The sequence below is a fragment of the Syngnathoides biaculeatus genome, chromosome 4 (assembly GCF_019802595.1).
Source record: "Syngnathoides biaculeatus isolate LvHL_M chromosome 4, ASM1980259v1, whole genome shotgun sequence".
Classification (NCBI taxonomy): Eukaryota; Metazoa; Chordata; class Actinopteri; order Syngnathiformes; family Syngnathidae; genus Syngnathoides; species Syngnathoides biaculeatus.
The window spans coordinates 1430617-1453924 of record NC_084643.1 but is presented as its reverse complement, the minus strand read 5'-3'; the positions used below and the strand labels follow the sequence as shown (position 1 = coordinate 1453924).

The 23308-nt window shown below is 44.7% G+C and overlaps 1 protein-coding gene across 2 annotated transcripts in view; it reads right to left on the bottom strand.

Annotated features, from left to right (window-relative positions):
* The window catches only part of LOC133499629 (transmembrane protein 132D), a 46034-nt gene extending 26523 nt beyond the window's left edge, over window positions 1-19511 (bottom strand). Inside the window, exons 1-3 of one of the 2 annotated variants that reach the window (XM_061817855.1) lie at window positions 18477-19511; window positions 10185-10531; window positions 9652-10082 (exon numbers count right to left, since the gene is read on the bottom strand). In XM_061817855.1, the coding sequence (XP_061673839.1) occupies window positions 9652-10082; window positions 10185-10531; window positions 18477-18549 (851 nt within the window). In that variant the 5' untranslated portion in view covers window positions 18550-19511. Of the gene's footprint in view, window positions 1-9651; window positions 10532-18476 lie in introns of both variants that reach the window. The other variant, XM_061817854.1, reaches the window with a different exon arrangement.
* Window positions 19512-23308: the final 3797 nt, after the last annotated feature.

The following is a 23308-nucleotide window of genomic DNA, read 5'->3' as shown; positions in this document are numbered from 1 at the left end:
CGTTGGCCTCCTTTGTGTCTTTTTTTTTTTTACCTTCTAACATTGTTGTTGGGCAGCTCGCAGGAAACCAGAGCCAGTACGGATTTCATATTTGATACAGAGGCGATTCAATTTTTATTATTATTCATTAGAAGAAGCAGATTGACTTCAATCCTTTATTATGCTAGGAACCATCCATCCATCCATCCAGTTTCTTATCCGCTTATCCTCACAAGGGTCGTGGGTGTTCTGGAGCTTATCCCAGCTGTCAATGGGCAGGAGGCCAGCCAATCGCAAGGCACATGGAGACAAACAGCCGCACTCACAATCACACCTAGGGGCAATTTAGAGTGTCCAATTAATGTTGCATGTTTTTGGGATGTGGGAGGAAACCGGAGAAAATACCCGGAGAAAACCCACACAAGCACGGGGAGAACATGCAAATTCCACACAAGCGGGCCCGGGATTGAACCCGGGACCTCAGAACTTCGAGGCCAACACATTCTAGCTGCGTTAGGAACCTTTTCCAAAAAAAAAAAAAAAACCTTTGCTTTTTTTTTTCTCCCCTCATCAACCATATACTCTTGTACAATTTTTGGCTGAATCTTCGGTATGCAGTCCTGACAAAAGTTTTCGACTCTAAATACTTGCCTTCAGATCTTAGAGTTATAAAATATGTTTCTCCAAGCAACAGCGCTGGTGATTACAATTCATAATCACAACATAACCGCACACAAAATGTGTTGATGTGTCGCATGTTTTTACATGACTGCATGAATAGTGGAACTGTTGGATAGTCAGTAGAGGTTGTAGGAGCTGAATTTGAATTCATTAATTTTTTTGGTCAATATTCTGATGAAAGTAAAACTGTTATTACTTTTAGTGGGATGATTTGACTTTTCTGTGACTGTTCTTAGTCCTGTTAGCTTAGCAGTGTTGGGAAACTAATACTGTATTTTCTGCACTATAAGGCGCACCGCATTGTAAGCCACACCTTCAATAAATGCCCTATTTTAAAACGGTTTTTTTTTCATGTATAAGGCGCACCGCAATATAAGGCGCATAGAATAAATGCGACAGTAGAGGCTGAGGTTATGTTATGCATCCATGAGATGGAGCTGCACTAAAGCCTCAATATTGATCCACATATAAGGCGCACCAGATTATAAGGCGCACCATCGGCTTTTGAGAAAATTAAAGGCTCTCGGGTGCGCCTTATAGTGCGGAAAATTCAGTACTCCCCAAAGGAGTTCACAATCACATAAAAGGAGCTAAAAAGCTTCTGAGATTTAGATTTAGACCACAATTCCCAATTGTCAGACTATTTTAAAGGTGGAATAATTACTTTCATCAATGACTACGCCTATGTCTAATCCAAGCATCCAGTATTATGTTTTTGCTCTGTGTCATCATAGTTCTGCACAATTGCAAGGTGCAGGATCTGGGGAATGTGATGATATAGAGCAGGGGTGTCAAACACACTTTTGTCACGGGACACATTTTACTTTGGGTTTCCCCTCAGAGGGTCATTATGTCTGTGAAACCATAAAAATCTTTAACTGCCTCATCATATTTACACGTGAAATTTATGAACTCGTTTTGAAATCACAAATGAAGGGTTAAAGGGTTTTGCAACTATTGTTATTTGGTGAGACGAAAATGCCTGTAATATCTCAACGTTATCATTTAGGACGTGACAATTTGGAATTTTGGGACAGATTTTAAAGGAGAAATCCAGTGTTTTGCATGAACATTGAATCCAATAGGTCATGTAATATGGACCCTATTTTGACTATGTGATGCTAAATCCTCTCTCATTTAATAGTGTTTTGAGAAGAGTTTTGTCGACAATTACGAATTTTCAGGGGCGCTGCCATTTTCGCGAGTCACATGACGTATGTGGGCGTATGTGACGTGTACTGTGCTGTTCCAAACGCTGGATTACATGGGACACCATTTATGCCCAGTGCTGGTTTCTCAGATTTATCCTCATCTGATGAAGAAATAGCAGTATTGGTTGATCGGGATGGCGGAGGAATACTTCCATACAGATTTGAACCTGTGGCTGTAATTAATGTTAAATATTTGGATAGTTCTTCGGGCGGAATGACGCGGAATCTGACTACTCTGAGGCCTACGCGCAACATAAGTGCGTAAACAAAGGCCCCCGGCAGCCGCAGATGGTTCTTCGGACGGGAATGAAGCAGAGTCTGACGAGCGAGCTTTCAGGCAGTGGAGGCCTTTAGCCGAGCTTCGGTGGTGGCGGAGGCCTTTAGCCTAACTTCAGCCTCTAGGGCTAACGCTCGAAGCCACGGACGTCAAAGCTTGGCTCGCGGCCATTCGCGTCATTCCGACCGAAGAACCATCCGAATATTCAACAATAATTACAGCCACAGGTTCAAATCTGCATGGAAGTACTCCTCCGTCGTCCCGATCAACCGATACTGCTGTTTCTTCATCAGATGAGGATAAATCCGAGAAATCAGCGCTGGGCATAATGTAATAGAGCCTTTGGTGCGCACCTTACACGTCACATCCGTGCACGTAAGTAATGTGACTCACGAAAATGGCAGCGCCCCTGAAAATTCGGAATTGTCGATAATAATCTTCTCAAAACACCATTAAATGAGAGAGCGTTTAACATCACATTGTCAAAATAGGGTACATACTACATGACCTATTGTATACACTCTTAATGTAAGCACTGGATTTCCCATTTAACAAAAATCATGGAAGTTGATACACATGATTTACCTCCGCGGGCCACGTAAAATCATGCGACGAGCCAGATCTGGCCCCCGGGCCTTGAGTTTGACACCTGTGATGATCCCTTGTTTACTTATTGTCGACGTGCTATGTCTGGGGGAAACGCAACTTTAGAGAGAAGAGAATTTATTCAGACTTGACAAGAACGATAACGTGGATATTTGCCAAAGTATGCAAATAGAGCTTCCTGTGAGACAATTAATTTTACTCAACTATTTTCATATTTCTTTTTCCCGTTTGCTTTTAAAAAAATATTTTCATGCTATTTTCATAGGATGTTAGACTCAATGTGGCAATAAGAAAACCAAGATGGCGTTCAAGCCGGGCATAGCTGCTTATCATCCCCAAAGGAGCAGGATTGAAGTAATAAAAAGCGACAGCAACAAGAAGACTTATCGGCCCTTGTTGCCCCTTTTTGCACTCCCCGGGAAGAATAAAATCCCTTGTGATTTGAGGAGAATATTTTAGAACGCCGGGGAGTAGGAAGCAGCGTCCGCGGCGTCGGCGAACCGGCCCCGGGGAAGCGGCGGCTGCCGCGACGGGCGGCCACGGAGCCCGAAGCAGACGCTGTGCGCGGAAAAACAGCTCCCAGGTGCGGCACCTGCCATCCATCTCGGGTCGGAGCGGGCAGGGCCTGCGTGAGCGCCACGTTGGTTCGCCCTCTGCTCTACAGGCGCGTCATCTTCTCTCCACTTACTCAATTTTGAAAAAAAAGCCAATTCCAACATGTGCACGCGCACATACTTGCTGTAAAACAGAGAAGTGCATTTTTCTGTTTTATGTAACACAATGAGCCATCACATCCGGCAATATTCCCTCATGTGCATTTTTTACGAGACGTTATCTTATTTCATATCTGTAGTGGACCCCCACTATTTGCGAGGGTTTATGACCGGCCTGGAGCGCAAATGGCAAAAATCATTGGATAAGGAGTTTATATATTAAAAAAAAAAAAAAAAAACTTGTGGTTCCGATTCCCCAACCGACCCTAGAAATTCCTGCTGACCCTAATATTTTTACACCACGTAATAAATATATCAGGGGCATGATTATGTTATGTATTAAGCCTTGTTTTTCATGCCACTTGTCGCCAGATCGCTGCGTGTACGTATATGCATGCACGTTCACGAGCGTCAGCTAGCGTAACTGCCTCGTCCCATGTCGTGACTGAGCCATATCAAGTCAAGTTACGTTTTCATATTCTGCCATGTCTGATTTTGGACATCGTTTCATGTTTTTTTGGACCGAGCCTTCGTGCATTTTGAACTCGTTATGGACGAGTGAGCCTGAATTAACGAGAACTGACACGAAAATAGCGGCACCGTGCGCTGGAGACGGAGTAAAAATATTTTGTAAAAAAAAAAAATAAAATAAATAAATAAAAACTACCCTACCCTAGTTCTGAAATGTAGGAAGTCAGAAAAACAATATATATTTTTTTAATTTGGCCTAACTATAATGGCACTGGGGGGCGTGAAGACAAAAAAGAAAAAAAGAATTGAAAAAAAATATATTTTCATGTAATTAAAACAAAATCCACAAAGGGGTCAATTTACGAGTGACAGGTACAACAAATGGGTCAACAGTACAGTCAAATAAATTATTGACAATAAATTGTCCACATTGGATGGATGGATGCATGGATGGATAGAGACCCTTTCAAATATTTTAATTTGACTAAAAAAATAACTAATCAACGCATAAATGAAATGCAACTGAATACAACACAGATTTCCAATTTTGTACAGATGCTCTAAAAGCATCTTTTTTTTCCCCCCACTGAGGCTATTTTCAAGACACAACAGCGGGTTTGTAACGATTCTCACATCTCCATAAATTATTTGTGGTCCCCGTCTCCGGTTTTGCGACTGCCTTCACTGCGATGGAGCCGTGCAATCATTTACAGTATTTCGGGCAGACGTCCAGCGTTTCACCAGTCTGATGGCCGACTATCAGCAACGCGCTTATGGTACTTATGGAGCAGTTTAGCGGGTTGGGAACCGGTTGATGCAAACGCCGCTGCCAGATGGCACTAAAACCGCTTGTAAATTTGTCACAGAGACTGCAAACGCTGAAGCTTCCGGTTGGGACGGCGACGCTGTCCTGACTTGAAGTCGAAGCCGCACAACCGTGACAAAGTACTGCGTGATTGAAAAGCAACAAAAACATCAAGAAAAATAAGTCACGTCATGGTCATGACAAAATTAATCGCGATCGCTACTTCAAAGAAAATCTTTAATAGCATTCCATTGTCAAGTTTGAGAAAAAAATTAAATATAAAATATTTACTATTTTGGTTGGGGTTAGTATGGCTATTGTCTTATTCGGCAAAATATCGATGACAGCGCAAATTTATTAAATGACAAGAATCATTTTAATGCCTACATCGAGGAACGAAATCTCAAAGGGCAAGTGCAAATAATGTGATCTGTGGGTCAAAGTCTTGGTTTTTGAACTGAAACGAACGAATCAATACATCTGGTTTGATGGAAGTGCCTGACTGAGGTGATAATTTGCAAGTGCAGGTGTTGATGTATAAATCCTGCAATGATCAAATAGCTTCTCGCCCCCTCACCCGCACGCCTCCACCGACGCATGTCATCGCACCGACAAGATGGAAATGATTTCTCTTTCAGGGGTGTATTGATTTATTCTTCCGCTAACCGGGAGGACTGTAAAATCATCCAGAACCCAACACGAGCAGGCGTCGGGATCCTGACGGTCTCATTAATAATGTCAAAAACCATCGCAGTCAAATGCCTTCATGCTATCAAGCCTCACATGATCCAAATGGAAACACAAACACAGCCAGTTGACTGAGCGTGGACTTGAATGAAGCTCCACGGGGTGCCGACCCAGGCCCGGAGCGTGTCAGGCGCTACACATCATTAAAGCCTACTTTGCACAAGATAAACGTATTCCAAGTGTTGCACTGAAGTGACTCGTCGCTCACTTTAACAAAGTTAAGACATTGCTGGTTTTCCCCGCTTCCTTGTTGATTTTCATAATTTCTTGTTCGGACTAGGCATCGAAACTGGGAACCAAAAACTGGAATTTTGAACAATTCTGGGAGAACAGTAAGGTTAGACCCCATTCCAATTGGTTCTCGATGCCCAGCTCTAAGCGTCTTGTGTTTCCAGGTTCAATTGCTGGAGGTAAGACTGCTATACACAAGAACACACTTCCGGCCTGAATGTGAAGTATCGATCCATTTTCTGCACCGTGTGTCCTCCTCACTGTCTCAGAGAAACTGGGAAGAACCTGCACTGGTTTCAAGCTCATCGCAGGAACTGATTCACCAATAGCCACTCAGATTTCATTTAGCCTTCAACTGACCCGATATTCATGTTTTTGCAATGTGGACGCACGTAAAAACCCAGGCAAGCACATGTACGTTTGATACACTGTGCCAAAACTCAAACCCACAACTTCTGATTGGTAAGGAATCAGATGTGGATGAACAATAGGTGAACTTTACGATGGCTACGACTTTTGACATTGCCATCCAAACGAGTTCTGAGAGAGAGATTCTGGCACTTCATTATAATTTAGTGATGTATTTTTTTAATCACAAATCTATACAGTGAAGAAAATAAGTATTTGAACACCCTGCGATATTGCAAGTTCTCCCACTTAGAAATCATGGAGGGGTCTGAAATTTTCATCGTAAGTGCATGTCCACTGTGACACAGATAATCGCAAAAGAAAAATCCAGAAATCACAATATGTTTTATTACGATTTTTTTGTGTGTGATAGAGCTGCAAATAAGTATTTGGACACCTGAGAAAACCAACGTTAATATTTGGTACAGTACCTTTGTTTGCAATTACAGAAGTCAAACGTTTCCCTCCTGCACACACTGCAGGAGGGATTTAGGCCACGGCAGACCTTGATATGCTTCTTACGGAGCTTGGTTTTCCTGGCTGTGTGCTTCGGGTCATTGTGATGTTGAAAGACCCAGCCACGAGGTTGTTCCCCAAAACCTCACAATACATGGCCGCGGTCAATACTCTCCTTAATACCGTGCAGTCGTCCTGTCCCATGTGCAAATAAACACCCCCATAGCATTATGCTAGCACCCTCATGCTTCACAGTAGTGATGGTGTTCTTGGGATGCAACTTATCATTCATCTTCCTCCAAACACGGTTAGTGGAATTATGACCAAAAAGTTCCATTTTGGTCTCATTTGACCACAAAACTTTCTTCCATGACTCCTCCTTACCATCCAAATGGTCATTGGCAAACTTAAGACGGGCTTTGACATGACCTGTTTTAAGTAGAGGAAACCTTGCGTGATTTCAAACTATGACATCTTGGTGTATTACAAACAGTCACCTTGGAAACGGTGGTCCCAGCTCTTTTCAGGTCATTGACCAAGTCCTGTTATGTAGTCATAGGCTGATTCCTCACCTTTCTGAGGATCATTGAGACCCCACGAGGTGATATCTTGCATGGGGCTCCACTCCGATTGAGACTGACCGTCACGTTTCGCTTCTTCCATTTTCTAATGATTGCTCCAACCGTGGACCTTTTTTCTCCACCAAGCTGCTTGGCAATTTCTCCGTGGCCCTTTCCATCTGTGTGGAGTTGTACAATTTTGTCTCTCGTGTCTTCGGACAGCTCTTTGGTCTTGGCCAAGTTACAAGTTTGAGTCTTACTGATTGTATGGGGTGGACAGGTGTGTCTATGAAGCTAACGACCTCACACAGGTGCATTTGATTCAAGATAATACATAGAATGGAGGTGGATTTTTAAAGGCGGACTAACAGGTCTTTGAGGTTCAGAATTCTAGCTGATAGACAGGTGTTCAAATACTTATTGCAGCTATATCACACAAATAAATCGTCAAAGAAAATAATAGATTGTGATTTCTGGATTTTTCTTTTTAGATTATCTATGTCACAGTGGAGATGCGCCTACGATGAAAATTTCAGACCTCTGAATGATTTCTAAGTGGGAGAACTTGCAATATACCAGGGTGTTCAAATACTTATTTTCTTCACTGTACATTGTTGCCTGTAGTTGAACAAATGAAATGTAGTCAAATTACCCATCCCAAGAATATATGTCAAAGGTTTAAATTGCTTAAGTAAGTCAGCGTCAAATTGGCGATGTAAACATTGGCAGTATTACGAGAATGTGAATTAAGATTCTTCCTGGTCGATCAGCATCAAGCAATCGCTGAGAAGATTAGTGTACCATTGGAAAATGTACTGTCAAACTGTTTTCATTTTTGTCCCTCTGCAAGATTATTGAGTCAGAAATAAAACATGATGATTTGATGGAGGCATTAAGTTTTTGGAAACGTGGGCATTTCTTTACAAAAAAAATAAACGTGCACACACACCTCCATCCCAAAACTTGTCATACAGATAATGGCGTCGTTCTAACACTGTTTCACATTCCTTCAATCGGTAATGCGTTTCCCGAAAGAGAAACGAGCCTCCCAGCAGATTGAGGCAGGTAATCTCTGTTTCCAAAAAGAAGGTCAATGATGTGAAACCATTTACCGAGAGTCCCAGGAAAACCGTTTCAAGTCGAGCATAATGAAATTCAGTCTCCGGGGGATTTTGTTTGATCCACGTCGGTCTTGAGCAATAGGATGTTTGAGCCCTTAATGGCATCAGGCTGCGCCAACTCAAATATGAATGTATGCAATTTTGAACGTTTACTGCCATTGCAGGGAAAAAAATTAAATAATCTTGAGATTAGGTTCCTAGAAATGTTTTTCCTCTGATGTTCCGTTGTTTTGGAAGATGAGAGCTCACAACACGTGGCTCGCTTTTTAGAATGTTAGTTAAAAGGGGAATTCCAGTCCTTCCAGATTTGAATGTGTGGCTGTAAATAATGTCCAATATTCAGACGGTTCTCTGGGCGGAAAGACGCCGGAGTCTGACTACTCGGAGGGCTACCCGCGGGACGTAAGTGCGTAAAACAAAGGCCCCCGGAGCTCCGGGCCGGCAGCCGCGGATGGTTCTTCAGACAGGAATGACGTGGAGTCTGACAAGCAAGCTCCGGCGGCAGGCCGCCTGGAAGTTTGGCTTGTGGCCCGCAGCCGCACGCTTTGTTAGCCACTGACGCCGAACCTAGGCTAAAAGCCTCCGCCGCCACCGAAGCTCGGGTAAAGGCCTCCCCGGATGTCAAAGCTCGGCTCGCGTCTCGCCACCAGTGCTCGTGGCCTGCCTTCGGCGGTGGCGGAGGCCTTTGGCCTAGCTTCGGCGTGCGAGGCTAACGGCCCCCCATCAGCTCAAAGCTCAGGGGGCTTTTGTTGCAGACCTTGAGCTCGCGGCCTCTGTCGGACGCCGAAGATCGGCTCGCTCGTCTGACTCCGCGTCATTCCCGTCCAGAGAACCATCCGCGGCTGCCGGCCCAGAGGTCCAGGGCCTTTGTTGCCGAGCTTCGGCTAGTGGCCTCCGCCGCCAAAACTCGCTCGTCAGACTTCACGTCATTCCCAGCCAAAGAACCATCCGCGCCTGCTGGCCTGGAGCTCCAGGGGCCTTTATTAAGTATTCTGCCATCTTCCCGATCAACCAATACTGCTATTTTTTCCATCAGATGAAGATAAAGCCGAGAAATTAGCGCTGGGCATTATGTAATCGAGCCTTTGGTGCCCACCTTACACGTCACATCCGTGCACCGAAGTCATGTGGCTCGCAAAAATGGCAGCGCCCCTGAAAATTCGCAATTGTCGATAAAAATCTTCTCAAAACACTATTAAATGAGAGAGGATTTAACATCACACTGTCAAAATAGAGTACATATTACATGAAGTATTGGATACATTGTTCATGCGAAGTACTGGAATTTCCCTTTAAGTACAGTAATTTTGGAATCAACTGGGTGATGTCATCCGGATCAGCATTGAGCAGGAAAAATGGTCATGAAGAAGGAAGCGCAAGCTTACCTGAGAGTGAAGTTCGTCAGCTGAGCAGAGCCGGCCATGAGGATGTAGAAGGTGGCCACGTCAGTCTTCTTCAGCGGTTTGGAGGACGTCCGTATGACGACGGAATTGCCGAGCTTGAGTCGCGACAGGGTGGCCATTCCTTTGGGCACCTGCAGGAGACGCACGCTGCCGATCCTCCGCATGGGCGTCACGGGAACGTATTCCGCCTGCTGTTGTTGGGAGCTCCCCCAACGACTGCCTTCCAGGGCGTTGCAGTTGCCGCCGACTTTGGCCTGCGCCTGGTAGTAGAGCTCCACAAGGTTCCCAGCGGCCGGGTCCTGTTTCTCCCAAGTGGTGCTTTCGGAGCCCTGACCGAACCAGCCGGGCAAAGGTCGTAGCTCGGCCACGCAGGTTCCCCTCTCGCCTCCCACGGCACAGGAACACCTGACCTCCTGCGTTTGCCAGAAACCGTAGACCGTCACACAAGGCAGCTCATCCTCGGCTCCTTCCACCCTGGTCCAGTCCCTCCCCGCCACGTAGAAGAGCACCCGCACTTTGGGCTTGGTGGAGAAGACCCGAGGCGTCAGCACGAAGGCCTGAATCTTCCAGTTGAAGGTAAAGGCGTCCGGGGCATTGAAGAGCCGCACGGGCCGGACCAGATCCAAAGGCACCAGCTCCTCTACCGACACGACGCCGTAGCTCGCGTTGACGGCCGGCTGGCGGCTCGCTCGCAGAATAACCAGGGGCTGCGTGCTGCTCTGCGTGCTGAAATTCCGCATAAGGTCCTGGCCTGCTTCCTTTAGGAAAAGGTAGTCCGCATCCCGAACCTCGTAGCTGACTGGCAAGAAGACGGGAAAAGGCACCGCGCTCTTTGTGTCGGGCAGCTCCTTAGTGCTGAAGTCTGCGAAATTAGGGAAAAGAAATACTAATAATCTCATCAGAAAAGACGACAAATCCCGACGGTTACAGTCAGAGGTTAATGATTGCAAAAACGTGGACAGTAGAGGGAGTAAGTAAGAAATATTTAGGAAAAAGTCTCCAAATGAATGTCAGCACAAAGAATCAAAATTACAAGAAGCGACTTTTTGTGTTCACGGAGCGGCAGTTTACAGGATCTCGGCTTGAGTACCACTCAGCGAGCTAATTGTTGCATATCTCGGTGCAGAGAAGAGTGGATACTCAAATTAATTCTGCCGGAACGTCAACATGTTTACTTAATGTCGAAAATGTATCCGTCAACTCCGCTTGTTTAGCCTTCATTTGCCATTGTTTTGCTTTCTTCTTTGCTGCCCTAGTTTCTTCTCGCACACACGGACGGCGGGACTCGGTCTTTGTGTTTGTGTGTGCAGTCGGTCGGGCTTTGGGAGGGGGCAGCGGGCTGGGGGGGCTTGGTCGGACGTGAGATCAGCTACATCTGGCTCAAAGATGAAGTTAACCATCATAAAGCGGGATTAAAGCAGCCTTTCAGATTCGCTCAGTCGACTGTGAATCAGATCAAAAAACAAGCGCACGTGTCAGGAGAAATTTGTAAAACTGCTGCTGAGCCGATCAAAACACACTGCTCACAAGTGACGGTTGCGGGTCGGTATCGCTATGAAGGACCTTCTGGGTCCTCAACAGAATCACTCAGTTATGAAAAATGTAGCAAAATAGAAACATGTTGATGTTATCATACTGGAAGTAGACAAAGATTTGCACACGAAAAAGTCCAACAGTAAGGTTTCTAAAGTGGGTTTCTTTTCATTTTCTGCATTTTTGTTTCATTGAATGTACATAATTTTAATATTTTCCACGCAAAATAGTTAAATACAGTGGTTGAGTGATACTAAATGTTTGTTTACATGGTTTTACTGCCCACAAGTTATTCAATAAATCATTTGATTATGTAAAGTGGATTCCATTTTTCACAATCACGTCGAACATTTTGAATGTCACTTATATTAAAGTCCACCTTGTCAATACGATTATCTTTTATGATGAACAATTTCATAATTACATACACAACTGCATTGACAAGTACAGCTGTGGTATTAAATCTCGTGTAACTAATGAGATTTGGGATATGTTTTCATTTTAGTAGTCTACATGTTGATGTAAATTCTATCCAGATTTCCCTTTTATTAAATAAGCAGGGATGGCAGCGGCTTTTCGAAGCCACCCTTTTGCATCAAAACAAAACGATTAAGTGACTATTACAGGATATGATCTGATATGTGATCTGGTTCGAGTGCTTAAAGTGCCACTGTCATGAAGTGGATGATTTTTAGGATGTTATTCATGAAAAAAACGGTAGCCGGATATGGGGTTATGGAGCCATCCGTTTTTTTTCCCCCACCAAAAAACATGATTTTGACGTATATGGCTTTTTGGAACTCCCGCTCTGAAAATTCGAGGGATTTGTTTTCGAGAAGAAGCAGGAAGTGACGTTAGTAGCAATCAATCAGTCTCGTCTGTTTATACTAGTTTTACCTGCTGGAAGGTAGCTCTTTGTTCCTTCGTGTTCGCCAAAATGCCGGCTCGTTGTATTGCTGGATATTGTTCGAACACTTGGGAGGATGGATTTACCCTTCATAAGTTTCCAAGAGACTCGCTTCGTTGTGAAAAATGGATTGCACAGGTGCAAAGGACAAGAGCTTCGTGGGGTCCAAATGACAGGTAGGTGTGTATAGCGCTATTCAAAAAAAAACAATAGTTGCGGGGGGAGGACGTAACAAAAGATCTGCGTCCGTAAGTTAGAGGTGCTAAATGTGTTGATGTGCCCGTTGGCGCCGTGTCCGCCGATCACGGCTTTGCCCGAGCTTCTGTGTCTCATAGTAGGTGGGCGGACAAGCCGGTGCCGAAGCCCGGGGCACGGCTTCGGCCGGGCTGGCTCATACATAATGTCTGGGAGTCTGTTGTTAGTTAGAAGTGATCCGCATATCATCTAAAAATGGCTCAAAACAATAGGGTAATATGGCCACGGACACTTCACTCGGTTGGGAGATGTTCTCTTCTTTGAAAAGAGCTTCCGTGTCTCATAGTAGGTGGGCGGACGGCTTCGGCCGGGCTGGCTCATACATACTGTCTTGGAGTCTGTTGTTAGCTATATGTGATCCACATATCATCTAAATATGCCTCGAAACAATAGGGTAATATTGCCCTGGTCATTTCACTCGATGCTCTCTTCTTCGAAAAGAGCTTCCGTGTCTGAAGAGGCGTGTCCTACAGTAGGGTCCAGCGCGTGTTTTCATTGGCGAGTGTCCAGGGTGACGTCATGGGCAGTAGATGCAGCCAAGATGGCGATCACTTGGATGTCGGATGACACTTCCGCAACTTTGCGCATGGATGATGCGCTCTCCGCTCATATTTATTTTTTCGTATAGACACGGATGACACTTGGGCTTTAAAGTGCATCCAGCACGCATTTTGCCAATGTGTCTCCTCATTCGACGTCGATTCCGACGTAACCGCCGTGTGCTCAGTTTCTCATGTGGATCACTTCCTTACTGAGTAAATTCAGGACTGATCGACTCGTGTTTACTTTGCAAATGAACAGAAAACGGATGCTGTTGCATTTCAACCGTTTTAGAGGCAACGCGCAGCACGTGTCAGTCTCGATGTTGCGCAAAGAGGCATTAGAAGGATACCGTCCTCTGAGGAAACGCGCGAATGAAAGCTCCGAGCTTTTGTGCGTCCAACTCAGTCGCCGCCGTGCCCCTCCGAGGAAGTTGACATTTAAGGAGTCGGTCTGCCGCGCTCCCCTCCGCTTTCCATCTGGACTCATCCCGAAAGCCCGCGATGGCGTCTGACAGTTGACGGGACACGTCGCCGGGGCCGCATGTGTCACCCGGGCCGACCAGCCAGAAGCCTTGTGAAGGGCACAATGGCTTCTTTGCGTCCCCCCCCCCCCCCTTCACCTTGCTTGCAAAGTGCAAGGAGACAGCGAAGGCTGTCCTGACTTGGCCCAACAGGCCCCCACGGTGACAGATGTGCAGCTTAATACCAGAGCTGGCAGCGTCTCTGGCCAGAGGAAAAATAAAGTGGATCACCGCCTCCTGAGCAGAGAATGCGGTGCAACGAGCTACTTAGCATGCAACCTCTCATCCCTTTACGGCGTGTGCACACCCTTTGCAGGACTTCGCCTACTTTGAGGTGCACGCAAATCCAAATATTCATCTCGGGACCGTTTCCAAAAGTCCAATCCCGCCGTGTGTTTATCGCATAAAAGGCACCTAGTTTCAAATTTAGAGCGAGAGGCGAACCTCTTCAGTTTCTCGGCATGCGAGCGCTGCGTTCACGCGACAAACCTGAGAGCAAATATGTTGGCGCAGCTGTTCCAATCTTTCATATCTGTCATAATCACAATATTTCTCTTTTTCCTCATGCAGCATCAGTGTTACTACGCAGACGTTACAACAGTCTGTGAAAGCCTCGTCTCCCGTTTTGCACAAAATAACATCACCGACCCCCTCCCCAAACTGATATTCAAACCTGCGTTCAACGTGGAATGATGCCAAATGGAAATGTTACGTGGATCAAATCATGTAAACGTCAAGCAGAGCAGAGACGGACGGAGCTTCGGGTTGAAATCCCGGGCTCGCTTGTATTGAACACTTGAGTTTCAATCTATTCCGGTGATTCCCAACGAGTGTGCTACGGGAAATTATAACACTTGACATCATCCCCCCCCCCCCCAAAAAAAAAATGTTTCTTTAAAATAAATTTCCTACCTTAGTTCATCAATTTATGCCATTTAGGCATCGTGACAGACAGAACAAAAACCACCACTTTTTCTGACATTTTTGTTTGTTGCTATGACGTGAGAGTTCTCAATGGGTTGTTTTCACTGATGTCACATTTTTTGGCGAATTACCCACAAACCACTGCGCGCCGCCATTTAACCTTTCTACCTAACGCCTACTAGTGTTGTAGACTCCGGAATGCTCTCAGTGACTGTGTTTTTGTGTTTCACGGGCATCTCGGGACTCAAGTACAAAAGAGAGGACTTACTAACCATCAGAGAGCCTTCTTCTGACTTTTTTTCGACAGTTCTCCCCAATTCGCCGAAGCTTTTTCCAGAGTTGCTAGTCGGCGCGCTCTTCAAGGCCTCACGGTCCGGTACACAAGTCCCGCTGCGGCATTATGGACGAGTGCCCGACGCTGCTATCACGTTAGCCGGCTTCAACCTCCATCGTGCTGATGTGTCGCCGAGCTAGGCTAACAAGCTTAATCGCTAATCTTTTCAGAAGGCCAACATTACGGTTAAAATCCTTTTTTGTTAGTCACGTGAAAGAATCGAGAATTTTATGAAATACTGGATCAGTTTATTCCATTGGTCATCAACCTTTTTGAGGCCGAGTGCGACTTCGTGAGAACTGATTGTACGAGGGGCTACATGACTTGTTTGCGGCAAACTTCAGTCATAGTTCATTATACATTTATAAAATATTTTCGTTTTAATATTTTTGTATAATGTGACATTACAGGACAAGCAAGTCAGCCTTAAATTGTCCTCGTGGGCTAGCATGCGCCAACGGGCACCGCGTTTGTGACCCCTGGCTTTTGTCTTTCTGCCATTGCCATCAAATTTTAAACAAATAATAAATATACAGGTTTTACTTCTTGGAATAAATGGAGTTTGCCTCGATATTAAAAAAATAATGTAAAATTCCTAAAATTCCGTGTTAGCATACAAGTGCGTGCCCATATTTACCTGTATGCTAACACGGGAAACGAAAGGCGGTGGAATATGCTTTTATATCAACGAGGAACGGTGCACGGACCACGGAGATCGGCACACACTGCAGCGATTGCCGTTACCTACAACAACCTGACTATAAAAAAAGCAGACAAGTGTCCGATCTCACTGCTCCTCCTTCGTGATTTCTGTCACATAGAGTAAAAGATCAAGGGCGCAATATTGCGCCTTTGTGACGCAGTCCTGAGTCCCGTGATGTGTGTACGCCACATAGCCCAATCGTCAGTCTAGGCTTGATGTGCTATCGGTCGCGTCTTTAGTAAATGCAGTTAGAAACACAATGTCGTCCACCTTGCGTATCTATGAGTAACGGGAGCTCAGGGATCGAAAATGGCCGCCGTTCTGGGCACCACAACGGGTGACGTCACGTGAAAACAACCCATTGTGAAATATGCGCCTTGGCTCCACAAAGATTGTAAATCACTGCTCTATTCAATTAAAATGGAAACGAAAAGCAATCACGCAGCCCGGGAGAGGTTCAAAGTCTATTCACCGATGTATTAACACAAAACCATTTGAAAATAATAACCTTCCACATGAACAATAGAAACTAGTTACGCAGTTGCATACGCTTGCCCCACTGCATTTCAGTTTCCTTCTTCTACGTTAACTTTTATCTTTTTTTTTTTTGTTGAAGTGGCAACGATTCTGTTTGAATCCGCAACCTTGAATGTGCATCGGGAATTCTAAGGAGCCGTAATGGCTTTTGAGCATATGTAGCAAACAGCTGCCACACGTCAACTGACTCCCAAAAGTGCCATTGAAAGACAAATCTCGGCTTTCAAACGCGAAAACGGCCGAACGCATACAAAAAGTTCCTCCCGTGCCGTCGGTCAGTCGTTTGGAGGACGTGCGAGCAAAGATGCCAAATTTCCTTCCCCTCATAATATTTCCGCAGAACAGAAAAACGATGTTATTGATCAAATTGCATTTCTGATTGGTGGCAAATTGAATAAAATATTTATCAAGGAGTCATCTCTGGTTTATGACATCATCCGAGCTATTCTGCGTTCCAGATCACTGATGAGCTGTTTAGCTTCACTTTGGGAAACAGATCAACTGTCCAAATATGTATTCAAGTGCATACTGTACACTAAATACGCAGATCTTTATGCGGTATACATGCAAAGCTGTATCGCAAATTCCCACATTTGATATTTTCTTTGACACGTGACATTGACCTTGTTTGCAGTAGTAACCTTGACATTATTTAATGATGTCATTGGGGCAAAAATAAAAATAAAATTAAAAAAAAAACTCCCAGTATGACGAAAAGCACTTCCATCAAAAAGCAGACTACATCCACAGTCATGGAAAATATGCAATAAAATCCTCTTATATTTAGATTTTCTTTTCTTTTGCTTGAAACTGAGCATAACTGTCATTAAAATAAAATCTCATTTTGTATTTAATGGGGCTGTTGGGTGTTTATCATTTTTTATTTGAGCTGTATGATATAAAAGTCTAAAAAACAAACAAAAAAAAACTTGGCCTGACGTGAAAATAGTCACATTTCTCTGATTTGTCATTACTATAATGAATGATGAACAAAATGACTGCAGTACAAGTCTTCTTGAATCATATATCGGCGGCACGGTGTATCGACTTGTTAGAGTGTTGGCCTCACAGTTCTGAGGACTGGGGTTCAAATCCCGGTCCCGCCTGCGTGGAGTTTGCATGTTCTCCCTGTGCCTGCGTGGGTTTTCTCCGTGCACTCCGGTTTCCTCTCACATCCCAAAAACAATCGGAGACTCTAAATTGCCCGTAGGTGTGATTGTGAGTGCAAATGTTTGTCTCTATGCGCTCTGCGATAGGCTAGCAACCAGTTCAGGGTATGCCCCACCTCCTGCGCATAGATAGCCGGTATAGGTTCCAGCACACCTGCAACCCTCGTGAGGATAAGCAGCTCAGAAAAATGGAGGGTTAAATTAGCAATTAGCATTTAGCAAGTGCTTAATGAAGGCATAAATAAGATGTCTATGAAGTTGCTCACCCAGGATGCACTGCTATTGGAGGCTGCAAAGTGAGAGGGTGGAGGAGATAAACAGCAGGAAGGAAGGAAGGAAGGAAGGAAGGAAGGAAGGAAGGTTCCGACAGTTCAGGGTTTAGTGTGCCTTTCGCCCAAAACTAGCTGGGATAGGCTCCAGCACTCCCACGACACTTGTGAGGATAAGCAGCTTGGAAAATGGATTTATGCATCTTGCTTCAGCAAGTGCTTAAAAAGGCATAAATTAGATGTCTATGTAGCTGCTCACCCAGCATGCACTGCTTGGAGGGTGCAAAGTGAGAGCCTGGAGGAGATAAACTGCAAGAAAGAAAAAAGGAAGGAAGGAAGGAAGGAAGGTTCCGACAGTTCAGGGTTTAGTGTGCCTTTCGCCCAAAGTTAGCTGGGATAGGCTCCAGCACTCCCACGACACTTGTGAGGATAAGCAACTTGGAAAATGGATGGATGATTGGATGAATGAATAAGATTGGTCGAGGAGAAGATTATAGATGTGATATTTTCTGCTTGAAATATATTGATAACCCATCCATCCATTTTCTGAGACGCTTATCCTCACGAGGGTCGTGGGGAGTGCTGGAGCAGAGTGCTAGATAGATAGATAGATTATATAATACACTCGTTTCACATTTAATTGTAACCATATAGTTTCAACAAGATCAAAAATAATATTTCGCTTTTGATGATAACACGTCTCAAAGGTGTTCGAACACGCGACGAAGCATGACACGCCGCACTTGGCATTGAGAAAGTGTGGCCACCATTCAAATCTTGCTCCGTGTTCGCTGCTCAATGTTTCATGCGCCATTATAGCGCGCGCGACATGTGTAAGTTTGTGTCACAAATCAGGACATTTATGTATTATTTACACTTGCAGACATGGAAAAAAAAAAAGCTGCACTGTGGTGCACAAGATTTGTACTACATTCCCACGGTTGCTATTGTTCCGTCTTTTTTGGTCCACGCTCGAGACCCAGCCTACTCAGAAGTGGTACTTTTTGGAGACTTGATCTTCCGTGATCATACAGTTGCCATGGTTATTATAATAACTGTGATGATGATGATGGCTGTGATCATTTGATGGGCTTTGGTACAAAGCGGTCTTACCTTGAGGGACAACTGCCGTCAAAGTGGCAAATATCAGGTGTAAAATCCTCCACGTGAGGCAGTCGGAGCTCATTTTGGCACCCGGCGCGGCTCCGGAATTTGGTCCGGAGAGAAGTTCCGAGCCTCGCTTTGCTTTGCAAACCGCTCCGGCGAGTCGACGTCGTTTGGCGGCTGGCGGCGTCACACCTGTTGTCGGGATCCTGCAGCGGAAAGTTGCGCACGTGATGACGACGACCGACCCGGTCGGGGGTGGGAGATCCGCGGCGCCGTGCGCAAAAGTTAAAACACTGTAGCTCCCTTGGATTTAATAAAAAAAAAAAAAAAAAAAAAACAAGCAAACTGATAGCAAAATCAGTCTTGCTGCGTGGATTCGAAAGCCGGTAGGTCAAATTCGGTTCTCCGGATTGTGGCTGTCGGTCCGCCGTGAGCGGATCAAGTGAGCGTCTTGAGCTTCAAGCTTCTGCGGGGCACTGAAGTCATCCTCTGATCGTCTGTCACCGCTCACCGCCCGCACCGGAAAGCGGCCGCCGCTGCTCCACTGCGCAGCTGCCCGGGTTCCTGCCTGCGTGCGTGGCCAGGCCGGACAGCCAATCCCCGGCTTGGTGCTCGTGATCTCGGCGGCTGGTCACACCTTAACGAGGCACTACTGTGCCACCTTCCTCACTGACTGGCTGGATGAGAATTGAAAACAAATCCCCCCCGACACTCTAAACGGTCGTAAACCGAGTTAAGGCTTTCCATGGAGATGAATGGAAATGGTATAAATCTGTTCCACCCGCAGCACGATGTAACCTTTACTTTATTCTGATCGTTTTGCCCTTAAAATGAAGTATTGTGCAGTATAGAAATAGATGCAAACACAATTTATGATGCTAGCTAATGATTGGGCAGCGCTTTACCATTTTCATGTAGCCAAAAGTAACGTTTACGCTCACTGTGGATCCTGCCAACCAGCTCATCATCTCCGACAATGCAAAGCAGCTTTTGCGCCACATTGTGGGATGTGGTGGCCATTTTATGCACAAAAAAAATAAATTACCCAAAGAACAGACCCTGTTGTTTATGAAGTGCAAGAAAAAGTCAAGAATACACTTTTTTTTTTTACAGTTTTGTACATTAATTGGACACTCTAAATTGCCCCCAGGTGTGATTGTGAGGGTGACTGTTTGTGTGTATCTGCCCTGCGATTGGCTGGCAACTAATTCAGGGTGTACCCTGCTTCCTGCCCGTTGACAGGTGGGATAGGATCTAGGCACTCCCCGCGACCCTCTTGAGGATAAGCTGTTAAAAAAAATGGATGGATGGAGGTTCAGAAACCGAATTGTTAGTTAACCAAGGGTTTTGTGTAATTGTAAATAGGTTTTAATGTTCCTTATCTGAACATGCGCAATGAAATTCAACGGCAGAGGTTTTCAAGATGTTTTGGGTTAAATCTGATTTTTTTTTTTCCAATAGTGCTCTGATTTGTCTTACGAGAGGGGACAAAGGCCGGCTTTCCCTGGCGAATGAAAACTAAGTTCATCCATCCATCCATTTTCTTCGCCGCTTATCCTCACGGGGGTCGCAGGGAGTGCTGGAGCCAATCCCAGTTGTCAACGGGCAGGAGGCGGGGTACACCCAGAACTGGTTGCCAGCTAATCGCAGGGCACATGAGACAGACAGCAGTCGCACTCACAATCACACCTAGGGGCAATTTAGAGTGTCCAGTTAACGTTGCATGTTTTTGGAATGTGGGAGGAAACCGGAATACCGGAGAAAACCCACGCAGGGACGGGGAGAGCATGCAGACTCCATACAGGCGGGGCCGGGATCGAACCCGCGTCCTCAGAACTGTGAGGCCAATGGTTTACCTTCTGATCCACCGTACCGCCAAAGCTAAATTCATGATCTCTGAAAACCGTCAAATTATTAAGTCGGAACATTTGAAAATTGGAAGAGTTTACAAAATGAAGTTCATTGTTTAAATTGATCACAAGCTTGTGAGGAAACCTCACACCAAATATGTGCGGCAAAATATCCAAAAATATTGGAATATTGCATAAAAGTTCATATTTTCATGTAGAAGTCTCTCCAAATGTCATTTTAGGCACTTATCCATGTGTGTCCTGCTGTTCTGAGGATTGGAGGGCACAGATTAAAATAAGCACTTTTCTCACCAAAATTTCCACTTAAAAAATAATAATAAAATAAAGTCAAATGGATGGTTCATGATTATAGCAAACCTTGCTCACACAACTCCCTGTTTTTAAAATTGGGTATTTTAAAATTCCGTGACCTAGTTGCATTTAAAACGGGCCAGATTTAGTACAAAGCCCGCAATGATTTGTTACCAAGCAACGTCCAATTGCTCTTCGTGGCCACCGTCGAAAAGGTAAAATGTCATCTCGAGCACCCCATCATCCGTTCAAATTAAAATATTATCCATATTTGTGTGCGCAGTGTCAAGTTGTGACGCGGACGAGAACATAAAAAATCTGCATGAATTTGAAAAACAATTCCAAAGGAGGGACAAACAAACACTTACATTTTTCCAATAAATTATTTTAGTCAGTAGGCATTTCATGAGTGTTTTATTTCACATTAAATTTTAAAGTTTTTACAATGCGCGGACTATGCGTGTTTTTTTTTTTTTTTTTTAAATATTCATTTGCCACTGATCATGCCAGTCGGCCTCTCCTTGCTCGTCTGTGCGCTGGCGTAAACGTTGACCTCTCCTCGATCTCTGACCTTATGTCGACCCGCGCCGCGTTTCGGATATCCATACGCGGGTAAGGTGAAAGGTCAAATGAAGCTACTTTGCAGTGAAATTATTTCACCCCTCTAAAGTTGCCCACTGTCTTCCAGTCTCTTCACTGCTGCCGCGTATTTAGTTTGTACGAATATTGCACCATTGTTACACCAGTGAATCTTCTCATTTCACATTCAGACTTCAAATAATTATGAATATTATCATTCGTTTGTTTCTTAGCTGAAGCCCAACCGAAAAGGGCATTAAAGCACCTTTAAAAAAAAAAAAAACTCATTTTTGTTTCTTTCTAGAATCCCACTGGGATCGGCTTGAGCCCATCAGGTGGGTTTTAGTGCCCCCTGATGGCAAAGTAGAGCTCATCAAGCAGTCATGTCGGAGGTGACTTGAGAAATGTATGATCCTTTTCCTTATTTCGTCAGTTATGTAATTTCATATGGAGGTGAAACTTGAACAGGATGCAAACATGTTTGTTAAAATCGATCTATGTGGTGGAGGTCAGGACTTATTTAGGCTTACTAACATGTTTCATTGACTCCTTTCACACCTCCATCCATCCATTTTGTTTGCCACTTATCCTCACGAGGGTCGGGGGGAGTGTTGGAGCTTATCCCAGCTGTCAACGGGCAGGGTACACGCTGAACTGGTTGCCAGCCAATTTAGAGTGTCCAATTAATGTTGCATGTTTTTTGAGATGTGAAAGGAAACCGGAGTGCCCGGAGAAAACCCACGCAGGCACGGGGAGAGCATGCAGACTCCATACAGGCGGGGCCGGGATCAAACCCGCGTCCTCAGAACTGTGAGGCCAATGGTTTACCTTCTGATCCACCGTACCGCCAAAGCTAAATTCATGATCTCTGAAAACCGTCAAATTATTAAGTCGGAACATTTGAAAATTGGAAGAGTTTACAAAATGAAGTTCATTGTTTAAATTGATCACAAGCTTGTGAGGAAACCTCACACCAAATATGTGCGGCAAAATATCCAAAAATATTGGAATATTGCATAAAAGTTCATATTTTCATGCAGAAGTCTCTCCAAATGTCATTTTAGGCACTTATCCATGTGTGTCCTGCCGTTCTGAGGATTGGAGGGCACAGATTAAAATAAGCACTTTTCTCACCAAAATTTCCACTTAAAAAATAATAATAAAATAAAGTAATGTTGCATGTTTTTTGAGATGTGAAAGGAAACCGGAGTGCCCGGAGAAAACCCACGCAGGCACAGGGAGAACATGCAAACTCCACACAGGGAAGGCTGGGATTTAACCCGGGACCTCAGAACTGTGAGGTCCACCATTCCGCCTCCTTTCACACCTAATTAACGGATATATTTAATTAGCCCCAGCACACATCAATGGGAGGGCAACACTGTGGAACCGCGGTTAGCAGATCTGCTTAACAGTTCTGGATTTCTGCGTCAAAACATCTCCCCAAACTTTGCAAGTCCTCCCGTGCTTGTGGGGGCAGTATGGTTGTTCGCGCACGTTTGGAAGAGCGCACGTACAACTAAATGTGGAGAACATCAACAAACACAAGGCTGTACGTTCTAAGGTAAGTGAGGGAGAAGTAACTTCTCTGAGTTTCATTGATAAAGACTACAATGATATTACTTGTGATCTTTCCAAGTAAAAAGTACTCACCCTGCTTTACATGCGCAGTACGATTCCACTATTTTATCTGGTTGGATTTCAATATGAAGTTTGTGAGCCGTCAAACTTTTTTGCATCAATCGCCAACATTTCGGTGTTACTCTGGCATTGCGTCGTGCTCCGTCCAAAATCTTAATTCCGTGCACATATCCTTGCATGAAATAGTTGAGACCTCTCTGTAGAACCCTCTCAGACAAGTCTGGCGCATTTGGCAAAAAAACATACCGCAATGTTACCGAAAATACGCGATAGAGAATCCACTTCAAACCTGTTCTGTTCAATCGCCATTTTGGAAGATTGTGGGGGATGCAACTTTCGATAAGGGGGGCGGAACTGAAGATCGCCAGTCGGAAAGGTCCATTGTGTTATTCATGGGGTCATTGACTAGCAAACCTCTGCCAATTCTGAATAATAATTCTTTTTAACGTGTATTAG